Source organism: Pongo pygmaeus, chromosome 18 (assembly GCF_028885625.2).
Source record: "Pongo pygmaeus isolate AG05252 chromosome 18, NHGRI_mPonPyg2-v2.0_pri, whole genome shotgun sequence".
NCBI lineage: Eukaryota > Metazoa > Chordata > Mammalia > Primates > Hominidae > Pongo > Pongo pygmaeus.
In genome coordinates, this window is record NC_072391.2 from 23,633,802 (window position 1) to 23,659,995 (window position 26,194).

General features: G+C 50.9%; 1 protein-coding gene across 1 annotated transcript in view; it reads right to left on the reverse strand.

The window, feature by feature from the left end:
- LOC129016364 (uncharacterized) overlaps positions 1 to 26,194 on the reverse strand; it is a 154,094-nt gene that overhangs the window by 36,254 nt on the left and 91,646 nt on the right. The window contains 9 exon segments of the mRNA XM_063654026.1: positions 2,987 to 3,068; positions 4,572 to 4,684; positions 6,069 to 6,235; positions 9,600 to 9,807; positions 13,701 to 13,778; positions 14,383 to 14,544; positions 14,627 to 14,862; positions 15,647 to 15,955; positions 21,555 to 21,748. Of these exon segments, the coding sequence (XP_063510096.1) occupies positions 2,987 to 3,068; positions 4,572 to 4,684; positions 6,069 to 6,235; positions 9,600 to 9,807; positions 13,701 to 13,778; positions 14,383 to 14,544; positions 14,627 to 14,862; positions 15,647 to 15,955; positions 21,555 to 21,748 (1,549 nt within the window).

Consider the following 26,194-nt stretch of genomic DNA (forward strand, 5'->3'; position numbering starts at 1 on the left):
GTGTGAGCCACCATACCCAGCCAAGAGCTGGTATTTTTAAGGAGCTCACTAGATGCGTCATTACGTTAGTGATACCCCTTGTCAAAAATGTTCAACCTGAATCTTATCTTCAACAAACAATCAGACAAATCCACATTAGGAGGATGTTTTGCAAAATAACTTCCTGGACACTTCAAAATTGTCAGGGCAGGAATTTTTTTTTCTTTTTTTTAAAGACAGGGACAGGATCTGTCTGCTCTGTCATCCAGGCTAGAGTGTGCAGTGGTGTGAACACAGCTCACTGCAGCCTCAACCTCCTGGGCTCAAGCAATTCTTCCATACGTCAGCCTCCCTGGTAGCTGAGATACAGGTACACACCACCATGCCTGGCTAATTTTTAAATTTTTTGTAGAGATGGGGTCTCCCTAGGTTGCAGGCTGTCTTGAACTCCTGAATTCTAACAATTCTCCTTCCTCGGCCTCCCAAAGTGTTGGGATTATAAGTGTGAACCACTGCATCCAGTTGGGACTTTTCTTTAAGGTGGTTAATGATAATAAAATGTTTAGGGGGAATTATATCTGCAACTTACTTTGAAATATATCCAAAAATAAGATGGATGGATAGAGAGCTATGTGATTATGTGAAATAAAATAAATGTGGGTATTCATTGTAAAACTACTTCAATTTTTTAGTGTCTAAAAAATTGTATAATAAAATGTTGGGGGGCCAGATGCAGTGACTCATGCCTGTAATCCCAGCACTTTGGGAGGCTGAGGTGGGTGGATCATTTGAGGTCAGGAGTTCGAGACCAGCCTGGCCAATGTGGCGAAACCCCATCTCCACTAAAAATACAAAAATTAGCCAGGCATGGTACTGCATGCCTGTAATCCCAGCTACTCAGGAGGCTGAGGCAGGAGAATTGCATAAACCCAGGAGGCGGAGGTTGCAGTGAGTCAAGATCGCACCACTGCACTCCAGCCTGGGTGACAGAGTGAAATTTCATCTCAAAAAAAGCAAAAATAAATAAATAAATAAATAAATAAAACATTGGGTAAGGAAAGGTAGGGTGTAGAAGGAGAATATTCTAGATCAGGAATTGGCTTTTGGGTCAAATTTGGCCCACAACCTGATTTTATAAAAAGTTTTATTGTAACAGCCATGTCTATTCACTTACATATCGTCTGTAGCTGCTTTTGTGTTACAGTGACAATTCTGATGAGTTGTAACAGGGACCATAAGGCCTGCAACCCCCACAACATTTTACTTTACAATAAAAGTTTGTAGACCTCTGTTCTAGATTAAGAAAATTAAAAAGACACGGCAACTACGCATGCTGTGTGATCTTGGCCTGCATCCCGGATTTAAAACAAAACAAAACAAGTTTTTTGAAAGAACATTAGTGGGAAAGCTGGGAAATTGTATATGGGCTGTACATTAAATGAAGGTATTACTTCAACATTCAGTTTCCTGAATGTTGTAATTACTGTGTTAAATCACACAGTATTTCCTGTGTTACAGGAAATAGTTGAAGTATTTCAGAGTAAAAAGGTGATGTCTTCAGAAACATCTCTATATTAATTCTTAACGATACAGAAACAATGTGTGTCTGATGATACAAATTTATGTAACATAGATAAGAAAGATGGAAAGATATTAACAAATGGTCAATGTTCACTGTCCTACAGTAGCTTTTATATAGTTTGAAATGACTCAAAATAAAACTTGGGAAAAAACTAAGAAGCTCCCGGAATGGAGCCAGGTGTGGTGGTACCACCTGTAGTCCCAGCTACCCTGGAGGCTGAGGCAGGAGGATCACTTGCACCCAGGAGTTTGAGGCTGCAGTGAGCTATGATCACATCACCACACTCCAGCCTGGGTGACAGAGCAAGACCCTGTCTCAAAAAGAAATTTTAAAAATTAAAAATAAAAAATAAGGCTGGGCACGGTGGCTCACGCCTGTAATCCCAACACTTTGGGAGGCCGAGGTGGGTGGATCATTTGAGGTCAGGAGTTTGCGACCAGCCTGGATATCACGGTGAAACCCCGTCTCTACCAAAAATACAAAAATTAGCCAGGCGTGGTGGTGCACGCCTGTAATTCCAGCTACTCAGGAGGCTGGGGCGGGAGAATCGCTTGAACCGGGGAGGCGGAGGTTGCAGTGAGCTGAAATTGTGCCACTGCACTCCAGCCTGGGCGACAGAGAGAGACTCTGTCTCAAAAAATAAATAAATAAAATAAACAGATAAATAAAGGAGTTCCCTGAATGACTGTGCAGTTGTAGCGAAGTTTGAGGAACTCCAAAATCATGTGTAAATGCGGTAGGGGACCCAGCACATAGCGCATGCTCTGTAGACAAAGGTGGCCTGGGCCAGGGCTGGGAGAATGCCTACCAAAACATGGTGGCTGGTAGGAAAATGAAGTGACCAGTTGCACATGTGACCATTCATGCATGCACTCACCTATTCATGCCCTATTTTTTTACTGAACAACTACTGTGTGCTGGGCCCTGTGCCAGGCACTAGGCATGCCCTCCAGGAGCTCTGGATTTGGGCACAGACAATAACAGCTCAGAGGGACAGAGGAACCTGGCCTAAGACTACTGGGCCCTCTGTCCACTCCTACGACCCCCGAGTCCTGCATTGCAGGGCAGAGATGGGGGTGACGCTGGCTCAGCTCCAAAGGGCTGTGTCATCTGCTCCAACTTCTATAAGTGTGCCAGGCTGGTGAGGCAACGTCAGACGCCAGGCACTGGGTGAGGAGGCCTCCCCCATCTCCTGAAGGGCTTGTGGGCCTGAATGGGGGCCACGGGGGCTGGCCCAGGAATGTAAACGTGGGTATGTGTGGGAAAGCGGGAGCCAGGGGTTTCCGAGGGTTGCCCACCGGAGCCTGCTGCAGGCTGGGGAACAGATGTGCATGCGTTAACACTCCCCAGAGGGGCCTGGCCCCCTCCTGCCTCGGGCTGGGCATCTGGAACCAGTTAGGAGCCAGGCAGCTGGGGCACAGTTACCTTAGCTGAGGCCGAGGCTGAGCTGGGGCAGAGACCCAGGAGGGAGGGGAGGCGATGCCGGCCTGAGAACAGCAGCTCTTTGCTACAAGGAAGGAAAGAGAAGGCCTGAAGCTGGCGAGACAGCACCTTGTCCAGTGCCCCCAGGGCCAGGTCGAGACCAAGGTGACTTCCCCGAGAGAGAGTCAGAGAGCCAGGATCACATCAGTGGCCCACCGCAGGCCTATTCACACACCCTGAGGCCCAAGGGCCATACGGTGCCCTGGTTAGGGCTGTACTCTGGAGCCAAGTTACCTGGATTTGAGTCCAGGCTTGGCCTCTGCCTAGCTCTGGCACCAGGGGCAAGCTTCTTGGTTGCCCCTCTCTGAGCCTCAGTCTCCCCTCTCTGAGCCTCAGTTTCCCCATTGGTATCAAGGGTTAAACATGCCTCTGGGCTTCAAGCCTTCCATGAGTCCATCAATGAGTTTTCTTGGGTTGGTCCCATGGGAGCCGCAGCAGGGCCTGGACAGCAGAATTTTAACCCCCTGACTCCCTCCCAGGGATCCTCCTCACATAGCACCCCTCCCCTCACTCCTCCAGGCCAGGGTGGTTAGAGTCTCCACGTTTTTCTCTCTTTTTTTTTTTTTTCCTTCTTCACTAGAGACAGGGTCTTTCTCCGTCACCCAGGCTGGAGTGCAGTGGTGCCATCTCTGCTCACTGCAGCCTCGATCTCCCAGACCCAAGTGATCCTCCTGCCTCAGCCTCCTAAGCAGTTGGGACTACAAGCGTGCGTCACCATACCAGGCTCATTTTTAAGATTTTTTGTAGCAATGGGGATCTCACTATGTTGCCCAGGTTGGCCTCAAGCTTCTGGGCTTAAGCAATCCGCCCACCTCGACCTCCCAAAGCACTGGGATTACAGGTGGGAGCCGCTGTGCCAGGCCTATCTCCCCTGTTGCTAACTCCAGGGTGCCACACCCTCCTGTCAGGTTCCTCTCCACCTCCATGTCTCAGCCTTGACATCGTGGCTCATGGACTTCACAGTCGTGGGTGTGTCCTGGGCACTGTAAGATGCTTAGCAGCATCCGTGGCCTCTATACACTGATCTCAGTGTCCCCCTCCCCAGTGTAGCAACCAGAAATTCCCCAGACTTTGCTGAAAGTCCCTGGGGGGAAACTCGCCCCTAGGTGACAACCACTGGTCTACCCCTTCAACAAGTGGCTTACTCACCCCCTCCCTCACTGCTGAGACCTGAGCGCTAGAGCCTGGCTGGTGGCCACTGACTTAGTACACACGTAAGAGCACCAAGCACCTCATCAGGCCCCCAGCCCTAAGGGCAGTAATAGTTATTAATAAGTGTTTGGGGCCTGGGATGCACTTAGTTTCTGAGACTGAGAACTCATCAGTGCCCTGCCTGGAGAGGCTGAGGGATTTTTATAGCTGTGTGACCTTGGAAAAGTCGCGTGGCCTCTCTGAGCCTCCCCGCCCGTATTTATGCAGCAGTGCTGAGCAGAGGATTGAGAGGTGCTGTGTCCAGCGATGGTGCACAGTAGGTGCCCAGTCAACGGTTCCTCCCCCTGACTCCTCTCCTCCTGGGGAACCCCCTCACCTGACTGCCTGGTTCTGGCCACGGACGTCAAAGACCAAGGTGGCCTGAGAATCACAGGTCAGCTGCAGTGAGGAGCTCATCTCTTCTGCCTCCCAGAGTCCTTGGAACACGAGCTGAGGAGGGAGCAGGCTGTGAGATGTGTGGGTGTAGACAGCCTGAGGAGCCTCACAGGCCAGCTGGGGACCCCAGCCAAACTCTACAGCCCAGCACATCCCTGTCCCCAAGCCCAGCATGGCCTGGCTCATCCAACACTCTCCCAGGTGCTGAGGATGCAGGGCCGGGGTCAGCCCCTATTGCAGCTCAGGTTGGCGGTACCCACCGAGGGACCCCAAAGGACAGCTGCAGCCCAGACGTCAGCAAAGATTGTGCTCCCGGGAGGGCTCCCTGTCACCTGACCTCGAGGCCAGCAAAGGGTTTAGATGAAGTCAAGGGCACGGGGTATCCAGTCTACTCAGTTGTGGGGTACAGGGCTGAGATCCTTTGCAGGAGCGGTGACATCCTGGCCCCCTGACCCCCGGGGAGCTGCTCCCTCCTCCCACAGCAGAGTGGACTAGGGCAGGGGTTGCTGGGTAACCTGAAACAGGAGGGTGAGAAAGAAGCACTGGCGCCTGGCTCTGGAATATGCTCTGTGGCTCTTGGAGAAAGAGGGCCCAGCCAAGCAGGACGAGTTCATGCCAAGTGACAGTGATCAGGGCATGACCCCATGTGGGTTCCTCTTCACCAAGGCAGGAGGACGCCGTGAGGAAGGGCCTGGGTGCCAAGTCTGAGTCCCTATTTTGCTGCTAACTTGCTAGGTGACCTTGGGCGAGTCACCCACACTCTCACGTGTGACCCAGAGATGATGATGATGGACGATGATAATAATCATTGTCACGCCATCAGCATCTTCATCTTCGCCTTCATCACAGCAGGTGCTTAAGCATCTACTCAGGCATTAATGGAATGAACTCACTCGATCCTCACAACCTGCGTATTATAGGTAATATCATCCCCGTTTTGCAGATGAGGAGATGAGGCCACAGACAGGTGAAGGAATTTGCCCAAGGCCACACAGCTGGCAAGCAGCAGAGCTGGGATCTGAACACCGGAGAGGGCCTTGGTAAGGACGGTGCCATCCTGCCTCTCTCTGGGGTGTGAGGAGGATGAGACTAACGAACTCCCATAAACCCTCTGAAGGGGGCTGTGCATGGTACAGGTGCTTGACAAGCAGGAGCTTTAATTCTGACCCAAGACCGCAGGGCAGAAGGATGCAGGGCAGGAGCCAGACAAGGCTCCAGGGCACCCCTCCACACCAGCCGTGTGATTGGAAATGCAAAGACTGCTCAGCAGACCTGGTTATAGCGATTATGAATGAAGTCTTTGTAAACTGTCAAGTACTGGGGAGACCCAAGGCCTGGTCCTCCCCACCCACCCTGCACACAGCGGGTCCTCTGCACACCAGGAATTGGACAGAAGGGACAGAATTTGGAGGGAGGTCCTGCCCCATCCACTCCTTACCTGGCTGGTGAAGGGCAGGCCCAGCCTCTGGAGAGCAGGCACCGCGTGGCTGGCATTGGCCACCAGCTGCAGTGGGCCACGCCGTGGCCGAGCCACCAGGGCTGCCAGGTCCACGCTGACTCCACTGTCCCCACCATGGAGGGCCAGCCTGGCCTGGGTCTGGGTCTCTAGAGACAGAGAATGGCATGGGCTACTGAAGACAGGTCCACCTCCCTTCCCAGCCCAGGAACACACCAGACTACAGGAGAGGACATGCCCTGTGGCCCTCAAACACAGCACCAGCAGGAAAGGGCAAGGCTGCCACAGCGTGGGTGCTGGGTGGGGTCAACCCCTTTGAGCCTCCTTGACATCATCTGTCATAATTTGTCCCTAAGGATCTAGGCCTGGGTGGCTCCTTCTGTCATTGAAGTTGAAGTTGCTGAAATGACACCTCCTCCAAGAAGCCTCCCTTGACTGCCCATCTGAAGTCCCTCCCAGTCCTTTGCTGCCAGACATCCTCCATCCCATCTCCCTGGAGTGTGGTTTCCAGCACAACCTGAAATGATCTCGCTCACTTACTTACTAGGTTCCTGCTCCTGAAACTCTCACCCCACCAGAAGGTCAGTGCCTGGGGGCAGGATTTCCCTTAGGACAGCTCCTGACACACAGCGGGGGTGCAGTGAGTGCTTTCTGAATGACTGCGGGATGAAAGGCTTCTCTGCAGGGATTCCTGAGGATTATGGAGGGGTAGCCTGCCGAGGAATCAGCATGAGGTCTGCTCTCCACAAATGGCCACTGCGGCCACTGACATCTACCTGCAGCCACCTGGCCCTGGCTGGAGGGTCCCGTCCTTCCCATCACCCCCTGCAGAACAGGAGATTTTGGCTCACAGTTAGGAGTTTCTTCTTTGACTTAAACTCCCTTTGCTATACAGAGAAACTCATCGGGTCCGGGAGCCCTAGAGCAAACAGATGGCGCCGACTCTATGTCAGATGCCAGGTTCCCGTGGGGTGCAGCTCATGGCTCAGGCCCAGGTGACACTCAGCCAGGCTCCAGCACCTCCCATCTGGCCAGCAGGGTGGACGAGCTCTGCAGCTCTGAGCCTCGACTTCCTTATCTATGAGGTGGGCACAGCCCGCCCGCCTCAAGGGACAGCGTCCAGAGTGAATGGGGTAACACACGGGAGAGGACCACTTGTGGGACATGCAGGAGGCCTCAGGAAATGCTTCCTTCCTTCCTCGTTCAACATTCAACCACATGTACCTACTATGTGCAGGGCACGAGGAGACAGGGGACACAATCCCCACACCTGGGAGCACCCGGCTGTCAGACACACCAAGAATGTTAACGACAGGCAGAGAGCGTCCCCGGGAGGTGGGGACAGCAGACTGTGGACAGCAGTGGGAGAAGGGAGAGGTCACTCTTGGCTGGGGGCAGCCATATCAGGCATCCTGGGTCCAGAACTAGAGCGGCGTGGAGGTGGTCATCCAGAATGGCCTCCCCTCACTCGGCTGTCATGTCCCTAACAAACCCTGAGGTCAACTCAGACTGGGGACAATTTCCCCATGTGATCCTGTCCTCTGTTCACCCCTCAGGAGGCTGAGGGCCAAAAATAAAGTGTTTTTTTTTTTTTTTTTTTTTTTTTTTGTGACGGAGTCTCACTCTGTCACCCACGCTGGAATGCAGTGGCGCGATCTCCACTCACTGCAAGCTCCGCCTTCCAGGTTCACGTCATTCTCCTGCCTCAGCCTCCTGAGTAGCTGGGACTACAGGCGTGTGCCACCACGCCCGGCTAATTTTTTGTATTTTTAGTAGAGACGGAGTTTCACCATGTTAGCCAGGATGGTCTCGATCTCCTGACCTCCTGATCCGCCTGCCTTGGCCTCCCAAAGTGTTGTTTATTTTTTTGAGACAGAGTTTCACTCTGTCACCCAGGCTGGAGTGCAGTGGTGTGATCTCGGCTCACTGCAACCTCCGCCTCCCGGGTTCAAGTGATTCTTGTGCCTCAGGCTCCTGAATAGCTGGGACTACAGGCATGCACCACCATGCTCAGCTAATTTTTTTTGTAGAGACAGGCTTTCACCATGTTGGCCAGGCTAGTCTCGAACTCCTGACCTCAAATGATCCACCCGCCTAGGCCTCCCAAAGTGCTAGGATTACAGGCATGAGCCATTGCACCCGGCCCCCAAAATAAAAAAATTTGAGGCCAACAGAAGGACTCCCCTAGGGGACTGGGGAGTTCCCAGGGTCCTGAATGGTCAAGAGCCAAGTCTCCATAATCTATATGGGGGTCACAGGATGGCTCTGGGTTCAATCCTCACTCCGTCATTACCAGCTGTGTGGCCTGGACCAGGTGACTCAAACTCTCTGAGCCTCCATTCCTCATCTGCAGAATGGGAATGGTGTTCCTAACCCTACCTCATAGGCTCGTTTACGCACCCATTCAATACCTACTATGTACCCTACGGCGAAGCAGACAAAAATCCTCCCTGCCCTCACGGAGCACACATTCTGGTGATTCTAGCATAGAAAGAATGAGAAACAAAGGTATTTGTATGCTACACAGTGTGTTCAAATGACAGAGCTGGGGAGAGAGATGGGAGGAGATGGGGAGGTGGAAAAGAGAGGCCTCCCTGAGATGCCAATGGAAAAATACCTAAGGGAGGTGAGGGAGCCAGGCAGGCGTGTGGGAGAGACACATTCCAGGCAGCAGGATCAGCCCGTGCCAAGGTCCTGGGGCCGCAGCAAGCCTGGCGTGTTGAAGAGTGGAACGAGTAGGGCTGGGGGCTGGGAGACGAGGTCAGATGGGGGAAGGGTGTGGATTCTGATGGCTCATAGGCCCCTCTAAGAGCTTTGACTTTCCCCCTGTGTGATCGGGACGGCTGTACTGTATTGAGCTCTCGTGTGTACACAGCTTGCCTGGCATGTATGCAGTAAGTGCTCAGCCAGTGCTGGCTCCTCTTGTTGCTTTTATCTTCCCACCATAATGGGTTGAACCGTGTCCCCCAAAAGAGATATTGAAGTCCCAACCCCCTCACCCTCTGTCCTGTGAATATGACTTTATTTAAAAATAAGGTCTTTACAGATGTAATTAAGTAAAAATAAGGTCATATTCAAGTCAGACAGGCCCTCAATCCACTGTTGATTGTTTTTGTTTTTATTTTGAGACAGGGTTTCATTCTGTCACCCAGGCTGGAGGGCAGTGTTGCAATCATAGCTCATTGCAGCCTCAACCTTCTGTCTCAAGCGATCCCCTGCCTCAGCCTCCCGAGTAGCTAGGACCATACACGTGCGCCACCACACCTAGCTAAGATTTCTATGTTTTAAGCCATCCAGTGTGTGGGACTTTGTTGTGGAAGTCCTAGAAAACTAATCCACCTGCCTCGGGAGTTAGGTCATTGACAGGCAAGGCTGTCCTGGTTGTCCTGGAGCCCAGAGCCACACTGGGCTTGATGGGTATGCCACCTGGGTCCAGGCCTGGGGCTGCTGGGCTGGCCCAGGCATGGAGGAAGCCAGCTCGCCAGTCCCGGGGCTGTGCGCTGAGTGCCTTACCGTGTATCTGCAGCTCAGCGCTGAGGGAGGCCTCGCCTGGGAACCCCGCCCACAACAAAGCCTCACTGTTGTGCCAGCTCCGGCCGGAGAGCTCCAGGTGCCCATCATGGTAACAGCAGCTCACAGAGTAGTTGAGGAATGTGGGCCCCATCAGGATGCGTCCAGAATGCTCGAAGCCGGAGCTGCCATTGTGAATGTCCACAGAGACCTGGAATGACACCAAGGAGATACCGGACCGCCCTGTGCAGAGAGAGCCAGACCGGGTCAAGCTGGCACTGGCTCCCACAAACCCTGGGGTTATCAGTGCCACCCACGTCGCTGCGGTGGGAGGAACTCAAACCCTCTTGAAGGAGCAGGTTTGATGACCAACGTGGTTACTGCAGCTAATTACACGTGCACCCAGGAGACTGCAGAGAAAACACGGAGAAAGCAATCAGGAAGCGGGACAGGCAGGGGATAGTGAGCCCGGGGAGGACGGCTGGAGAAAGACTTTGGGAAGACCAAGATGTCCTGGCTGGTGCGAAACAGGTTGCAAACCACAGCATACATCTGTTGTTGTCAATAAAGTTATTGGAACACAGCCCTGCCTGTTTGTCAGAGGCATTTGAACCAGAGCAACTCCATCTTGAATAGGGGCTGGGTAAAATGAGGCTGAGACCTACTGGGCTGCATTCCCAGGAGGTTAGGCATCCTAAGACACAAGACGACATAGGAGGTCAGCACAGGATACAGGTCATAAAGACCTTGCTGATAAAACAGGTTGCAGTAAAGAAGCCAGCTAAATCCCACCAAACCAAGACGGTGACAAGAGTGACCTCTGGTCGTCCTCACTGCTACACTCCCACCAGCACCATGACAGTTTACAGATGTCATGGCAACGTCTGGAAGTCGCCCTATATTGTCTAAAAAGGGGAGGCGTGAATAAGTCACCCCTTGTTTACCATATCATCAAGAAATAGCCATAAAAATGGGCAACCAGCAGCCCTGAATTCTTTCTTGCACAAGATCCAAGAACCCGATGGGAAAAGTTTCTCAAACTCTGCTGTGAGATGTAATTCCCTCCCATACCACCCCACAACTGTCTCAGTAAAACCTCCAGTGAGGCTGCTGTGAGATGTAATTCCCTCCCACGCCACCCCACAACTGTCTCAGTAAAACCTCCAGTGAGGCTGCTGTGAGATGTAATTCCCTCCCACGCCACCCCACAACTGTCTCAGTAAAACCTCCAGTGAGGCCAGGCACAGTGGCTCATGCCTGTAATCCCGGCACTTTGGGAGGCAAAGGCGGACAGATCACTTGAGGTCAGGAGTTTGAGACCATCCTGGCCAACGTGGCAAAACCCCATCTCTACTAAACATACAAAAATTAGCCAGGCATGGTAGTGGGTGTCTATAATCCCAGTTACTCAGGAGGCTGAGGCGGGGGAATCTCTTGAACCCAGGGGGCGGAGGTTGCAGTGAGCTGAGATCAGGCTACTGTACTCCAGCCTGGGCGAAAGGGTGAAACTCCGTCTCAAAAAACAAAACAAAACAAAACAAAACAAAAAAAACTTTCAGTGAAATCTCCACCACCTCTACCACCATTATTGAAGGAGCTACCCAGGCATAAAGGAGCAGGAATGAGAGAGGGGGAGAGGACACCCTGGTCCCCTACAACCCAAAGAATGAGCAGCGGCCCAGCCGTGACTGCATCACCCGGGCTGAGAAATGCAACGTCTCAGGCCCCACCCCAGACCTACTGAATCAAACCTGCATTTTAACGCCCTCCCCGGTTATGCCTGTGTACTGGGTGTGCGGGAAGCCCCACTCTAGGCAGAAGACGGCCGCCTCTGCCGTGGGACCCCACAGGAGGTCCAGGTCTGCTAGGCTCTGATCATATGTCACCCACCCTCTGGGATGACAGCACAGGACCCAAGGCTGGACTTGTCCTGAGTTTCAGGGGGCTCTGTACTGCTGGCCAGCTCTGCCAAACTGTCCCCATCCACACTGGGCCACACCCAGGCCTGCCTGCTAGGCCTCTCCTGGTGTCACTGCTGACCTTGATGGCGCCAAGGTCAGACGGGCCCCAGGCACTCAGGCTCAGGGCAGATCCAGACACTCAGTGTGACAGCAGAGAGGCTAGGGCTGAGCTCTCTGTCACTATCCACGGAGCGCTTCCCTGACCCCAGCCGCAGTGGGCAGAGCTGGGGAAACTGAGGCCTGAGCCCTCGTCACCACACAGCTGGCTCCCTGGACTTTCCCCCCAGGAGTAGGCATTCCCAGGGTCCAGTCAACCCTAGACCAGGGGTTGCAAACTGGTGGCCCTTGAGCTGATAAGTTTTATGTGGTCATTCACGCTGGTATTTTTTGTGTTGTTTTTTTTTTTTGAGACTGAGTCTTGCTCTGCCACCCAGGCCGGAGTGCAATGGCACAATCTTGGCTCACTGCAACCTTCGCCTCCTGGGTTCAAACGATTCTCATGCCTCCGCCTCCCAAGTAGCTGGGATTACAGGCATGAGCCACCATGCCCAGCTAATTTTTTCTATTTTTAGTAGAGACAGGGTTTCACCATGTTGGCCAGGCTGGTCTCAAACTCCTGACCTCAAGTGATCTGCCCACCTCGGCCTCCCAAAGTGTTGGGATATACGACATCTTGTATAATTCTGTTTGTGTGAAATTTCCAGAACAGACAAACGCATAGGGACGGAAGGCAGATTCGTGGTTGTTGGGGACCAGGGAGGAGGGGATTGGAGGGACAGCTGATGGGTATGGGGTTTCCACTGGGGTGTTGAAAAGTTCTGGAACTTGCAAGCACCGATGATTGTAGAATAGTGTGAACGAACGTAGCATCCCCGAGTTGTATACTTTAAAATGGTTTTACATTATTACACATATTTTACTACAACAAGAAATGTGAAAAGATGCATATGATGTGGAGGGTTTGAGACGTGGCACACACTCTGTAGTCCCCCACACAGCCCAGTGACACATTTCAGTTCTCCACCTGCCCCCAAAGTCTTCGAGTTTGCAACCCCTGTACCCAACGCATGCAGGTTTATCATTGAAACAGCGGGAACAGGCTGGGTACATGGCCGACGCCTGTAATCCCAGCACTTTGGGAGGCCGAAACAGCCCGATCACTTGAGGTCAGGAGTTCAAGACAAGCCTGGCCAACATGGTGAAATGCTGTCTATACTAAAAATACAAAAATTTAGCTGGGCGTGGTGGCGGGCACCTGTAATCCCACCTACCTGGCAGGCTGAGGCAGGAGACAATTGAACCTGGTAGGCAGAGGTTGCAGTGAGCTGAGGTCATGCTGCTACACTCAAGCCTGGGCAACTGAGCAAGACTCCGTCTCAGAAAAGGATGGAATGGAATGGAACAGAACGGAAAGGAAAGGAAAGGAAAAAAGGAAAGGAAAGGAAAAGAAACAGCAGCAACAGCGGCAGCAGCTGCGATCATTGCCTGAGCACGCAGCAGGTGGTGAGGCCCCTCACTGTTTTATGTCACCTGTTTTATGAGGCAGGAACGGCTACTCATGGGTCAACAATGTTGACTGAGCACCTGCTACATGCCAGGCCCCGTCTTAAACCTGGGGATACTACCCTGCACAAAACAGAAATGCCTGAGCCCGTGACGCTTAGGTGGCAGTGGTGGGCGGCAGACAGGACAAGGAGAAAGGCACTGTGCTTCCTTCCTGCACCCTCGGCAGTGAGAGCTTGAAGCCACCTGAGCTGAGCTGCACCCCAGCCCTGAGTTCCACGGTCCACTTGTCTCACGATGCCAGGACATGCCGACCACCAGTCCAGCTGCCCACTGACCCAGCTGCCCATGACAGAGGTGGGCTTGCAACCCTTGGGTCCCGGTTGATGTCTACCTGTGTTTGCAGATGGGACCACTCGATGACCGTCAGGTTGAGCTGATGCCCCTGGGAACTGGGAGTAGGTGCATGTCACCAGGGATGTGGGGGGTCTTGAAGGAGTGGGACCATGTGAGTATCTCCTGGCAGCGACCTCAGCCCCGGGCCACACCACAGGCAGCCCCTGTGAACAGGCTGTGCCAGCCCCCCTGGAGAGGCCCACCATGTACCACAACCATCCAGCCCAGGACAGAGACCCCATACCTCAAGAGGCTGCCCAGCGATGTCCCCTCGGCACCGTCCTAACAGCTGGGTGGGCGAGGCGTCTCCACTGCAGTTGACCTACAGAGACCAGTGGGTGGGAAGGGGCTGGCTTCTTCCCTGACCCCAGAGTGAACTGTCGTGGGTGCCAAGATCCCACTTGACCCCGCCGCCCTTTGGAGAAGCCACCGTGGGCAAATAACCCCAAAGAGAGGTTTGCACAGAGACTTGAGGGCGAAGCCACAGCATCATCATCAATGAAGGTAAACGGAGCTCCCAGCATGCGGGGCCTCCACGCCAGGCACGGTGCTAACTGAACCACAGAGGAACCATGGGGGGAGGTGGCAGATGAGGAAACTGAGTCACACAAGTCAGGGAGAGGAAGCACCTTGCGTGTGGTCACACAGTCAGCGATGGTGCAGCCTGGCTTCAGGCCAGGAGCGCTGCTCACTCACATTCCCTCTCCCACCATGGACGGTTTAGCCACCCTCAGGGACAGGCACCGAGGTGGTTTCCTGCTTTTCATTTCTGAGAACAATGAAGAAGACAGCTGCGGGTGTGGGGCTTCTCCAGGGTAGGGGCCCCGGGGAGGAACTGAGGGACCAGGCCCTCCACCATCTTCATTCTACCAGGCAGGGCCTTGTGCAGGCTGCACCTGGCCCACGTGGGCACCCAACCCACTCACCTCCAGCTGGGAGGGCAGGGTGCCCTGCAGCCCTGAGAGGCCGTGGTGCAGCCCCAGCACCAGCCCCTGGCGGCCACCCTCTGCCTTCCTCTCCAAGGCTGCACGGAGCTGCTCGCCATCCATGTTCACAGTCAGCCCGGCCGCCAGACTGCGTCCCACACTCTGGGCAGAAGCAAAGCTGTTGGGTGTCCCTGGGACCCACTGTCCCCCGAGAGGGCCCAGGTGCAGCCCCCTCTTCACTCACCTGGAAGTGCCCATGGCTGTCTAAGGAGAAGGGGAGGCCCCAGTGCTTGAGGCTGGGCATGGTGTGGGTGTGACGGAGGCTGGCATGGAGCTGGAGGCCTGGGGACTCGGGGGTCAGGTCCTCCAGGCCAAGGGCAGCATCTAGCTGACCCCCCGCGTTCCGCAGTGCCAGGCGTGCTGAGCAGTTGGAAGCCACGTGGGTGAGAAACAGGAGCATCCCTGCATTGGAGGGGAGTCCTGGGGGAAGAGGCCAGTGGGCAGGAGTGGGCAGAGCCCCAGAGACCACTCAGCCCAGTCCACTGCATTTAGTCAGGATGGGAACATGACAGGAGCCTGGCCAGCACACCTGCTCTCTAGAGAATCCCCTGAGCCCCACAGCTCCAGGTCCTACTGCCCCCAATATACCAGGTTAAACTATCTGAAACTGTCAACATTTCACAGAAATGGCGATTTCACGTGACCCAACCTCACAGCACAATTGCCACACGCAGTCGGTGTTAAGACCCATGTCCCCTTAGGATTTCCAGCTCCCCGAGGAAAGGGCCCAAATCTCAGAGGGAAACAGGGATCTGATCATGTGTCCTCCCTTGCTGCTGCACCTGGGGGCCCCTCCAGGCCTGGAGGGAACATCTGAGAAGCTTGAGCAGGGGCTGTTGGGATTATTTCATAGCTCTGGTCCCAGAGGGCATCCTTGGGGTCCTGGCTAGGCCAGGTGTCCACGCTGCACGAGCTGTCCCAAGGAATGGGGGGTGGGAGGCCTGGAGGGGGCTGGTGGCAGGGGCTGTCACCATCTGATTTGAAGCACGTCAATGCGGTAACAACTGGTGTCCCGAACCTGCATGTTCTGGCTGAATCACGGCCCCGGGAAGGAGACGCAGGTGTGCCAGGGAAGCCAGCAGGAAAAGAAATGAAGCTGGAATGTGAATCTGGGGGTTGGAGGCTCATTTATCCCCCCTGCCTTGGCTCCAGGACTTAAAAGTCTTGGAGGAAGAAGCTGTTCTGCCTGGACCACTCATACTACCTGCATCACTCAGCGTGCTGATATTGTGTGTCAGGCCACCCGCAAGCTGGCTGTGCCCGGGGCCCCAGGAGCAGGCGCCACCCAGAGCCAGGCTGGCCACGTGGGCCTGGATGCTGGCCTGGGCCCTCAGGTTCCTCATCTGGACCTGCAGCCGGCCCTTCAGATGGAGCTCTCCAGGCAAGGCCTGGCTGCTGTTCTGGACGAGGACACAGGTCACGCTGTGCACGCTGGTGTCGTTCTCTGCCTTCTCATGCTTGTCCCGCAGGAGGAAGCCTAGCTCAGCTGAGTCAGCAGTGACCCTGAGGGTGCCTGCAGAGGATGGTAGAGAAGAACAGAGCAGGGGCGGCTCAGGGAAATGAGCTGCTTTGGAGAGGAGGGAAAAGAATTTGGGGGTAGGAAGTTGCTAGATTCACGATGTCGCACTTGTAACTCATGTCAGAAATGGCACATTTGTGAAATCCATCAAAGTACACCAGCTCCCTCCCAGGATACTCTGAAAATCAAGGGAGCTAATTCACAAAATAATTCAGAAAATCTGAATAGCTCTATATAAATATAGAGCTATATATTTATATACCTCTATACATTTTCCAAAAAACTCCCACAAAGAACGCTCCAGACGTCTTCGCTGGTAAAGTCGATCAGACGTTTAGGGAACATCACCACCAATCTCATACAAAGTCGTTCAGAAAAGAAAAGAGAATACTCGACTTGGTTTATGAAATTGGCATAAACCTCATACCAAACCTGACAAGAGCTTTGCAAAAAAGGAAAATTACAACCCAATAGTGCTATGAACAGACACCAACTTTCTTAACAAAGTATTAGAAAACCAAATTCAATTACATATAGAAGGAAAGAAAAATACATGAAAAAATGCAGGGAATCCCACTAAAGCAAGGTTGGTTTCACACTGAAGACCAATTTAATTCACTCTATTAACAAAATTAAAGTGAAAAACCCTATGAATATGTACTAGATTCAGAAAAGGCATTTGACTACATTCAACACCCATTCTTAAGAATAAAAACTGGCCAGGCGCGGTGGCTCATGCCTGTAATCCCAGCACTTTGGGAAGCTGAAGCAGGCAGATCACTTGAGGTCAGGAGTTTGAGACCAGCCTGGCCAACATGGTGAAACCCTGTGTCTACTAAGAATATAAAAATTAGCCAGGTGTGATGGCGCATGCCTGTAATCCCAGCTACTTGGGAGGCTAAAGCAGGAGAATCGCTTGAAACTGAGAGGCGGAGGTGGCAGGTTGCAGTGAGCAGAGATTGTACCACTGTACTCCAGTCTGGGAGACAGGGCAAGACTCTGTCTCTAAAAAACAAAAAAAAACTCTGCAAAACCAATAGCAAACATTAAAATTATTCGTGGAAATTTTGAACATTTTCTTTGTAAGATTGAGAACAAGGTAAGAGTTTTTGCTCTTAGCATATTTATCCAACATCATATACTGTTATTTCTTAGCCACTGCAATAAGAAAAAAAAAACCTAAATGGCATAAAAATATCAGGCCAGGCTGGGTGCAGTGGCTCATACCTGTAATCCCAGTACTTTGGGAAGTTGAGGTAGGAGGATTGTTTAAGCTCAGGCATTCCAGACCAGCCTGGGCAACAACGGGAGACCCCGCCTCTAAAAAAAAAAATTATCTGGGCATGGTGGCATGTACCTGGAGTCCCAGCTACTTGGGAGGCTAAGGCAGGAGGATTGCTTGAGCCCAGGAGTTTGAGGCTGCAGTGAGCCACGATCATCCCACTGCACTTCAGTTTGAGCGACAGAACAAGACTTCAACTCAAAAAAAAAAAAAAAAAGGTATAAAAATCAAAATGGAAGAAAATATTCTATTCCAGAATATATAAAGAGTGTCTACAACTCAATAAAAGACAATTTAATAAATGGGTAAAAAAAAAAATTGATGTGACCTGTCTCAAAGGAAGCTACATGAACAAATAACACACATGAAGAAGTGCTTGGCCAGGCACGGTGGCTCACACCTATAATCCCAGCACTTTCGGAGGCCTAGGTGGGCAGGTCACCTGAGGTCAGGAGTTCAAGACCAGCCTGACCAACATGGAGAAACCCTATCTCTACTAATAATACAAAAAAAAATTAGCCAGACATGTTGATGCAGGCCTGTAATCCCAGCTACTCAGGAGGCTGAGGCACGAGAATTGCAGAGGTTGCAGTGAGCTGAGATGGCGCCATTGCACTCCAGCCTGGGCAACAAAAGCAAAACTCCATCTCAAAAAAAAAAAAAGAAAAAGAAAAAGTGCTCAACATCATTCATCAACAGGGAAATGCAAATTAAAGCCACAAGGAGAAACCACTAGACACTAATTTGATTATTTTTTTGAGACAGGGTCTCATTCTGTTGCCCAGGCTGGAATGCGGTGGCATAATCATGGCTCACTGTAATGTCAACCTCCCAGGCTCAAGCGATCCTCCCACCCCAGCCTCCATGTAGCTGGGACTATAGGCATGCATCACCATGCCCAGCTAATTTTTAAAAAATTTTTGTAGCGACAGAGTCTCCCTATGTTGCCTAGGCTAGTCTGAAACTCCCAGCCTCAAGTAACCTGCCCTCCTCAGACTCCCAAAATGCTGGGATTATAGGTGTGAGCCACTGCTCCCAGCTGAGATGTACACATTTCTTTTTATGTAAATTTTACATCAGAGGAAGGAAGAAAGGGAAGGAGACTAAGAGCAGGGAGAATTGTAAGCAAATTTTGAGCTTTAGTTCATGACGTGTGTGATAATCCATTTGGGTGTAAGGCATTCTGATGTCTACAACTCACTCTGAAAAGCATCAAAAATAACATAGATGGATGTGTTACAGGAAAGTGGTCTGGATCCAGACCCCAAGAGAGGCTTCTTGGATCTCCCACAAGAAAGAATTCAGGGCAAGTCCATGGTGCAAAGCAAAAGCAAGTTTATTAAGAAAGGAAAGGAATAAAGAATGGCTACTCCAGACAGAGCAGCCCTAAGGGCTACTGGTTGCCCATTACTATGGTTATTTCTTGATTATATGCTAAACTAGGGGTGGATTATTCATGCCTCCCCTTTGTGTTTGAGACTGAGTTTCGCTCTTGTTGCCCAGGCTGGAGTGCAGGGGCGTCATCTCTCACTGCAACCTCCACCTTCCAGGTTCAAGTGATTCACCTGCTTCAGCTTCCTGAGTAGCTGCGATTACAGGCATGTGCCACCACACCTGGCTAATTTTTTTTTGTATTTTTAGTAGAGATGGGGTTGCACCATGTTGGCCAGGCTAGTCTCGAATTCCTGATCTCAGGTGATCCACCTGCCTCAACCTCCCAAAGTGCTGAGATTACAGGCGTAAGCCACCGCGGCCGGCACAACCCTCCCCTTTTTAGACCATATGGGGTAACTTCCTGATGTTGCCATGGCATTTGTGAACGATCATGGCGCTGGTGGGAATGTAGTAATGAGAACGAACAGAGGACGCTCTCGTCGCCATCTTGGTTCTGGTGGGATGTCACCATCTTGGTTTTGGTGGGATTCAGCCAGCTTCTTTACGGAAACCTGTTTTATCAGCAAGGTCTTTATGACACGCTTCTTGTGCCGACCTCCTGTCTCATCCTGTGACTGAGTGCCTTAACCTCCTGGGAATGCAGCCCAGTAGGTCTCAGCCTCATTTTACCCAGCTCCTATTCAAGATGGGGTTGCTGTGGTTTACACACCTCTGACAGATGGACAGTGGATAGGGGATAAAGAAAATAACACAAAATGCAAACAATTATAACATTTAGGTTATAACTCACGTGCAATTCAACTTTTCTATATTCGTGAAACCTTGTTTGGGAAATGGGGAGGGGAGGGGGAGGAGCTGTCTTGTAGGGACTCCCAGGGGGGGAAACCAAGAAAAATCGGGCACTGAAATAATAATGATTATGACAGATTACTGAATAAAATAAGAATCCATGAGTCCCTACTGAGGTTAAGAAAGGAAGAAGGAGGGTGATATGGTTTGCACCTGTGTCCCCAGCAACTCTCATGTTGAATTGTAATCCCCAACGTCAGGGGTGGGGCCTGGTGGGAGGTGACTGGGTGACCTGGGAGCGGATTTCTCATAAACAATTTAGCAGCATCCCCTTGTACTGTCCTTTCGATAGTGAGATCTGGTTGTTTAAACTTGTGTAGCAGCTCCCCCCTCTTTCTCTTAATCCTGCTCTGGCCCTGTGACGTGCTGGCAGAGAAGAAGATGTACCATGCTTCCAGTACAGCCTGCAGAACTACGAGCCAACGTCTTTATAAATTACCTACTCTCAGGATGTGATAGCATTGCAAGGACAGACTAATACAGAAGGGAAGGGAAGGGCAAAGGGAGTAAGCAGGGAGAGCATTCTCCCTAAGCAATGAATTATTATTATTTTTTGAGACAGAGTCTCACTCTATCACCCAGGATGGAGCCCAGTGGTGTGATCTTGGCTCACTGCAACCTCTGCCTCCTGTGTTCGAGTGATTCTCATGCCTCAGCCTCCTGAGGAGCTGGGACTAAAGGCGTGCACCGCCACCCTGGCTAATTTTTGTATTTTCAGTAGCGACGGGGTTTCACCATGTTGGCCAGGCTGGTCTTGAACTCCTGGCCTCAAGTGATCTGCCTGCCTCAGCCTCCCAAAGTGCTGGGATTATAGGCGTGAGCCACCATGCCTGGCCTGTAAGCAATAAATTAAAAAAAAAATTAGAAAAATCCCCATTTGGCAATCATAACAGTAACAGACTCAGACAAGCATCATCAGTGGATGCTAAAACTACGAGGGTCACAATTCGATGAGAACATAGAATACTTACATGACTTCTAAGTATCTCCCCCCAATTACTTATTAATTACAAAGGAAATAACTAAAAGCTTTACAGGCAAGGAACCTGGCAACCCCAGCTTAATCAAGAGATCAAAGCTAATGTCACCAACGTTGGACAAACAGACAGAAGGTGCCACCTGACAGGAGGCTGCCTCATTTCTGTGGTGTCCTACCAACAGCCTTTCTACCAACAGACAGAGGGCTGTTTCACAACATGACTGCCCTGTACCCTTCAAAATGTAAATAACTGTCAGGCGCGGTGGCTCACACCTGTAATCCCAGCACTTTGGGAGCGGAGGCAGATCGATCACTTGAGGCCAGGAGTTTGAGACCAGCCTGGTCAACATGGTGAAACCCCGTCTCTATTAAAAACACAAAAAAAATTAGCCAGGTGTGATGCTGTGTTCCTGCAATCCCAGCTACTCCGGAGGCTGAGGCAGCAGAATCGCTTGAACCTGGGAGGCGGAGGTTGCAGTGAGCTGAGATTGCTCCATTGCACTCCAGCCTGGGGGACAAGAGCAAAACTCAGTCTCAAAAAAGAAAATGAAAAAAAAGAATTATCATGTCTGCAATCTAGGAAAACACAATTCAGGAATAAAATAATATGTTAAATATACGTACACATAGAGAGAATATGAATATGAGAATGATAAAGGAAATGTAAAATGTTAGTAACTGATTAATCTGGGCAAAGGGCCTGTGCGATTCTTTGCACTGTTCTTGCAACTTTTCTACAAGCCTAGTGTTACGTCAAAATAAAAGGTATTCCAAAAAAATATGCTTGGGAAACCCTGCACCCAACTCTCCCTCCTGGAGATATACAATGTCCATTAGCGTGTTAAAGGCTCTGACAAGTCCTGCATAAGGGACCCTATTCAGTTTTTAGTGAGCAGATTTTCTTTGTCAGAATGCATGTTCATTTCACACAAAGGGGAATCATCCATATCCCTTTATCTAAACCTGTGGACATGCCAGTGTGAGATGCTGGAGTTGGAGCATCACTGGACTTGGGTGGAACTGAATCTACCTTGCAGTTTCATAGAAAGTGCTTGCCACTGCCCGCATGGCGTTCCCCAGGCCCTCACCCTCTTGAAGCGTCTCCTTCTGCTTCAGCCTTCCTGTGAGTGTCAGGAGGCGGGGCATCGTTGCCCAGCCAGCCACCGTGTGCCGGGTTTGGCTCTGGAAGGTCAGAATCCGGCCTCCCCTCCATTCCTCTGATGCCCTGAGGAGCAGCTGTGCTGTGTTCTGGTCCAGCAGTGCCTTGGAAAACAGCCAAATCCTAGGCAGTGAAGTAAGGGGGTTAAGATCATGGGCTTTGCAGTCAGGCAAACCTGGGTTCCCATCTCAATGATGCTGCCCACTAACAGGATGACCTGGGACAAGGACATAACCTCTCTGAGCATCAGTTTCTCCTTCTGCAAAGCGGAGAATAAAGTGGACATACTGATATCGAGCTTTTTTTTCTATTTTTATTTTTTTCCTAGGAGACAGAGTGACTCTGTCACCCAGGCTGGAATACAGTGGCACGATCTCAGCTCACTGCAACCTCCGCCTCCTGGGTTCAAGCGATTCTCCTGTCTCAGCCTCCTGAGTAGCTGGGATTGCAGGGACCCGCCACAACAGCTGGCTAGTTTTTGTATTTTTGGTAGAGATGGGGTTTCACCACATTGCCCAGGCTGGTCTCGAACTCCTGACCTCAGGTGATCTGCCCGCCTTGGTCTCCCAAAGTGCTGAGATTACAGGCATGAGCTGCTGTGCCTGGCCTTGAACTGATATTGATATTGATACTGACAGGTACTCAACCAGGTATGAAACAGTGTGTTTGCTCCTATGGCCAGCTCTTCCCATACTCTCCTGCAAGGTGACTTTGCCACTCCTGCATTAACATGTGAGATCTATGTCCTCTCCCTTTGAATCAGGGCTGGCCTTGTGACCTACGTTTTGGTCAGTAGAATGTGGCAGAAATGACGCTGCAGAACTTTCAAGATTGGGCCCTAAGATCTGCAACTTTCACCTTCTCATGTGAATGCTGCCTCTTGGAACCCAGCCACCTGGTAAGAAGTCTGACCAGCCTGAGACCGCCATGATGTGAGGAGGCCCAAGCAGCCACTTGAAAAGAGAGAGGGGGGTGCACATGGAAGAGCACCGAGGTGCCAGACATGCAAAGGAAGACTTCCTGGACTTCCCAGTCCACCCCCGTCCTCAGCCCATGCACACATCTGGCTGGGAACTGACTCAGCTGAAGGCTGATGTCAGCCAAGAGTCCCAGAGAATGACCACTGCCAAAGCCACACAGAACAGAACTGCCTAAGCCTTGTGTAAGTTCCTGACTCACAGAATCATGAGCAAACAAAATGGCTGTTCTTTAATCTCTGTGCTTTGGAGTAGCTTGTTATACAGCAACATCTAACCAACACACTCTGCCATGCACTGTGCACTTTAGACACATTGTCTGACTCCTTACAAAAGCCCTGTGAGTTTTGAGAATATTATGATCCCTAATACACAGATGAGGAAACAGGTAGAGAGAGAGTAATATGCCCAAAGCTCAAATAAGCAGTTAGCAGTACCTAAAGCATAGGGTTGTTTAGAATTAAACGAACTTCGGAATATAAGGTTCCTGCTCCAGGGTCATAATGAGTGATTGACAAATATGAGAAAAGGAACAGCCCCAAGAAGCTTGCTGGTAAACTTGCTGGAAAATTGGGGCAGGGGACACAGTTCCTGTCATCACACAGTGAGTTCCTACATGACACCATTGGAGAGACTTCCCTTGACCTTCACCACCAGGAACAAGATCAGCCATGCATTTCATGGTACACAGCTGTGGACTGTGTGTGTGCACTTCCTGAGGGCCACTGCAAATACTACTACTTGTTGGTTTCTCTCTTTGCATTGGCTGCTAGGAAGCTCAGAGCCAAATCTTCAGCTGAGCTCTAAATAACACAGAGGAACTCATGGCATGAATTTTGTTTACTGAAACTACTTTGAGTAGCTTCCCATTTTTCCTATTTTTCTTTTCCCTTCCCCCTAGCTTCCTCGTGTATCTTTTTAAAATCTAGAACAAGGGTTGGAAAACTACAGCTTGTGGGCCAAAGTTGGCCCACCCCTTGTTTTTATAAATAAAGTTTTATTGGAGCACAATCATGCCCATTATTTATGAATTGTCTACGACGCTCTTGTGTCGCAGTGGCAGGGTTGAGTAGTTGCAACAGAGACCATATGGCCCACAAAGCTGAAAATATTTACCATCTGGCCTTTTACTGAGAGTTTGCCAACTCCTGACGTAGAACAAGGTACATTTTAATAATTTGCCTCAAATCCTTTTCAGACTGGGGATAAGGATGGGCAGGTGGACAGGTGAATGGACAGACAGCTGTGGTGACAATTCTGAGGACAAGGTTATCTAGGACCATGCCCACAGCCCAGGTCTCCTTAAATCCATGCCAAGGCTGCAACAAACATGGGATTGCAGAGGAAATATTTAGTGGAGACCCAGTTTGTACCAGAATGTGCAGTACTCAAAATAGCAGAATATTGTGATGTAATAGGAAATATATATTTGGTCTCTGCCCCTAATCCTTGACACAGAGCTCCTAATCCCTTGGAACTAGGGAGTCTCTTTTCTTGATAGGAGCATCTTTGGTTCTAATGAGGTGACTCTTGGTGGGTTCCTGGACAGGAACTGGTCAACAGAAAGATCAAGCCATGATTAGAGGTTGGAACTTTCAGCCCCACATCCCATCCTCTGAGAAGGGGAGAGGGGCTGGAGATTGAGTTAATAAGCGGTCATGCCTGCATGATGAAGCCACCATAGAAATCCCTGAACCATGGGGTTCACAGAGAGCTTCTGGGCTGAACACACAGAGGGTGGTGAGCCCGGAGAGGGCAGGGAAGCCCAGCACCCCTTGCCCCATACCTTGCCCTAAGCGTCTCTTCCATCTGGCTGTTCTCAAATCATATCCTCTATAATCAATGAATAAATATACGTAAAATGTTTCCCTGAGTTCTGTGAGCCATTTTTACGAATGATCAGACACAAGATGGGAGGAGGTTATGGGGACCTCCAAGTTACAGCCAGTTGGTCAGGAGGCAGTGGAAGGCTCAGAAGCAGAGGGAGGACAGGAAGAGTCTATAGGAACCTCAGTGAGGGGGAGGATCCCTCCTCCAGGAAGCCCTCCCGAGCCACTCCAGCTCTTGAGCGCTCACCAAGCACAGTGGGCAGCAGAACCTAGGTTCTTCCATTGTTATGAGAGCATTCATGGTATATAACACAAAGAATTATAATAGTCTATAAGTAATAATGTATAATAATGTATAAAGGGTGGCTCATGCCTGTAGTCCTGGCACGTTGGGACGCTAAGGCTGGAAAATTGCTTCAGGCCAGGAGTTCAAGACCAGCCTGAGCAACATAGCAAGACGCTGTTCCTACAAAAAAAGTACAAAAATTAGCCAGGTGTGGTGGTAAGCCTGTAGTTCCAGCTACTAGAGAGGCTGAGGGGAATGGTGTCTAAAGTTGGGGGCAGTCTTGCAAACTTAACCTGTGGGGTCTGATGCTACCTCCAGGTATATAGAGTCAGAACTGAGATAATTTGTAGGACACGAGTTAGTGTCCACCAGAGAATTGCTTGATGGGGAAAAAGACCCCCTTGCTCCTGGCCACAGAATTATCCTGTACTGAGCATTAAGAGGATAGGAGCAGAAAAGAGTTTGATTTTTCTGATTACACCTGCAGCAAAGATGGTAGCCAGCTATTGAGCATGCTCACTGGCCCTGGCTTTAGGAACTCACATGCAGGGCTCAGTTCATCCTTAGGACAACCCTAAGAGGCAGGTGGAGAAACTGAGGCACAGAAGGGAGAGTGGTCCCAGAGGCAGCAGTGGTCGAGTTGGGACTTGAACCCAAGTGGTCACCCCTGGACCCTAGGCTCCTGAGCACCCCACCATAGTGGACACATGAGTAGGTAAATATATACTCAGACATGAGACCAGATGGAGATGCACGTTCCTTGGGATCACTAGTGATTTTTGTTTCATTCCTTTTTATGTGATTATTATTATTACTATTTTAGAGTCAGGCTCGTTTCACTGTCACCCAGGCTGGGCTGCAATGCTGCAATCATAGCTTGCTGCAGCCTCCAACTCCCAAGCTCAAGCAATCCTCTCACCTTAGCTTCCCGAGTAGCTGGGACTACAGGTGCATGCCACCACACCTGGCTATTTTTTTAAAAAAATTTTGTACAGATAGGGTCTATGTTGTCCAGACTGGTCTTGAATTCCTGAGCTCAAGCAATCCTTCCACCTCAGCCTCCTGAGTAGCTAGGACTACAGGTACACCCCCCACCACACCTGGCTAATTTTTTTTTATTTTTTGGAGAGACGGGGTCTTGCTATGTTGTGCAAGCTGCTCTTGAACTCCTGAACTCAAGCAATCCTCCTGCCTCGGCCTCCCAAAGCCCTGGGGTGTGACTCAAGGTGCCCAGCCCTTTATACATTATCCTTTAAGCCATCTACAATGAACACTCTCATAACAATTCAAAAAAGAAATAAAGGGTAAAAGTGAAAAACTGAATGCCACCTGCTTTTCATGTCCTCAGTGGCACCAATGGGGCTGACTTGGGTGTGGTCTCAGAGGGACAGAAGAGGGGCCTCTGAGTGAGGATTTCCCATGTCCCAGGACACCAGCCTTTTGGCCTCTGTGGTGTCCCTGCCTCCTTGCAGGCCAC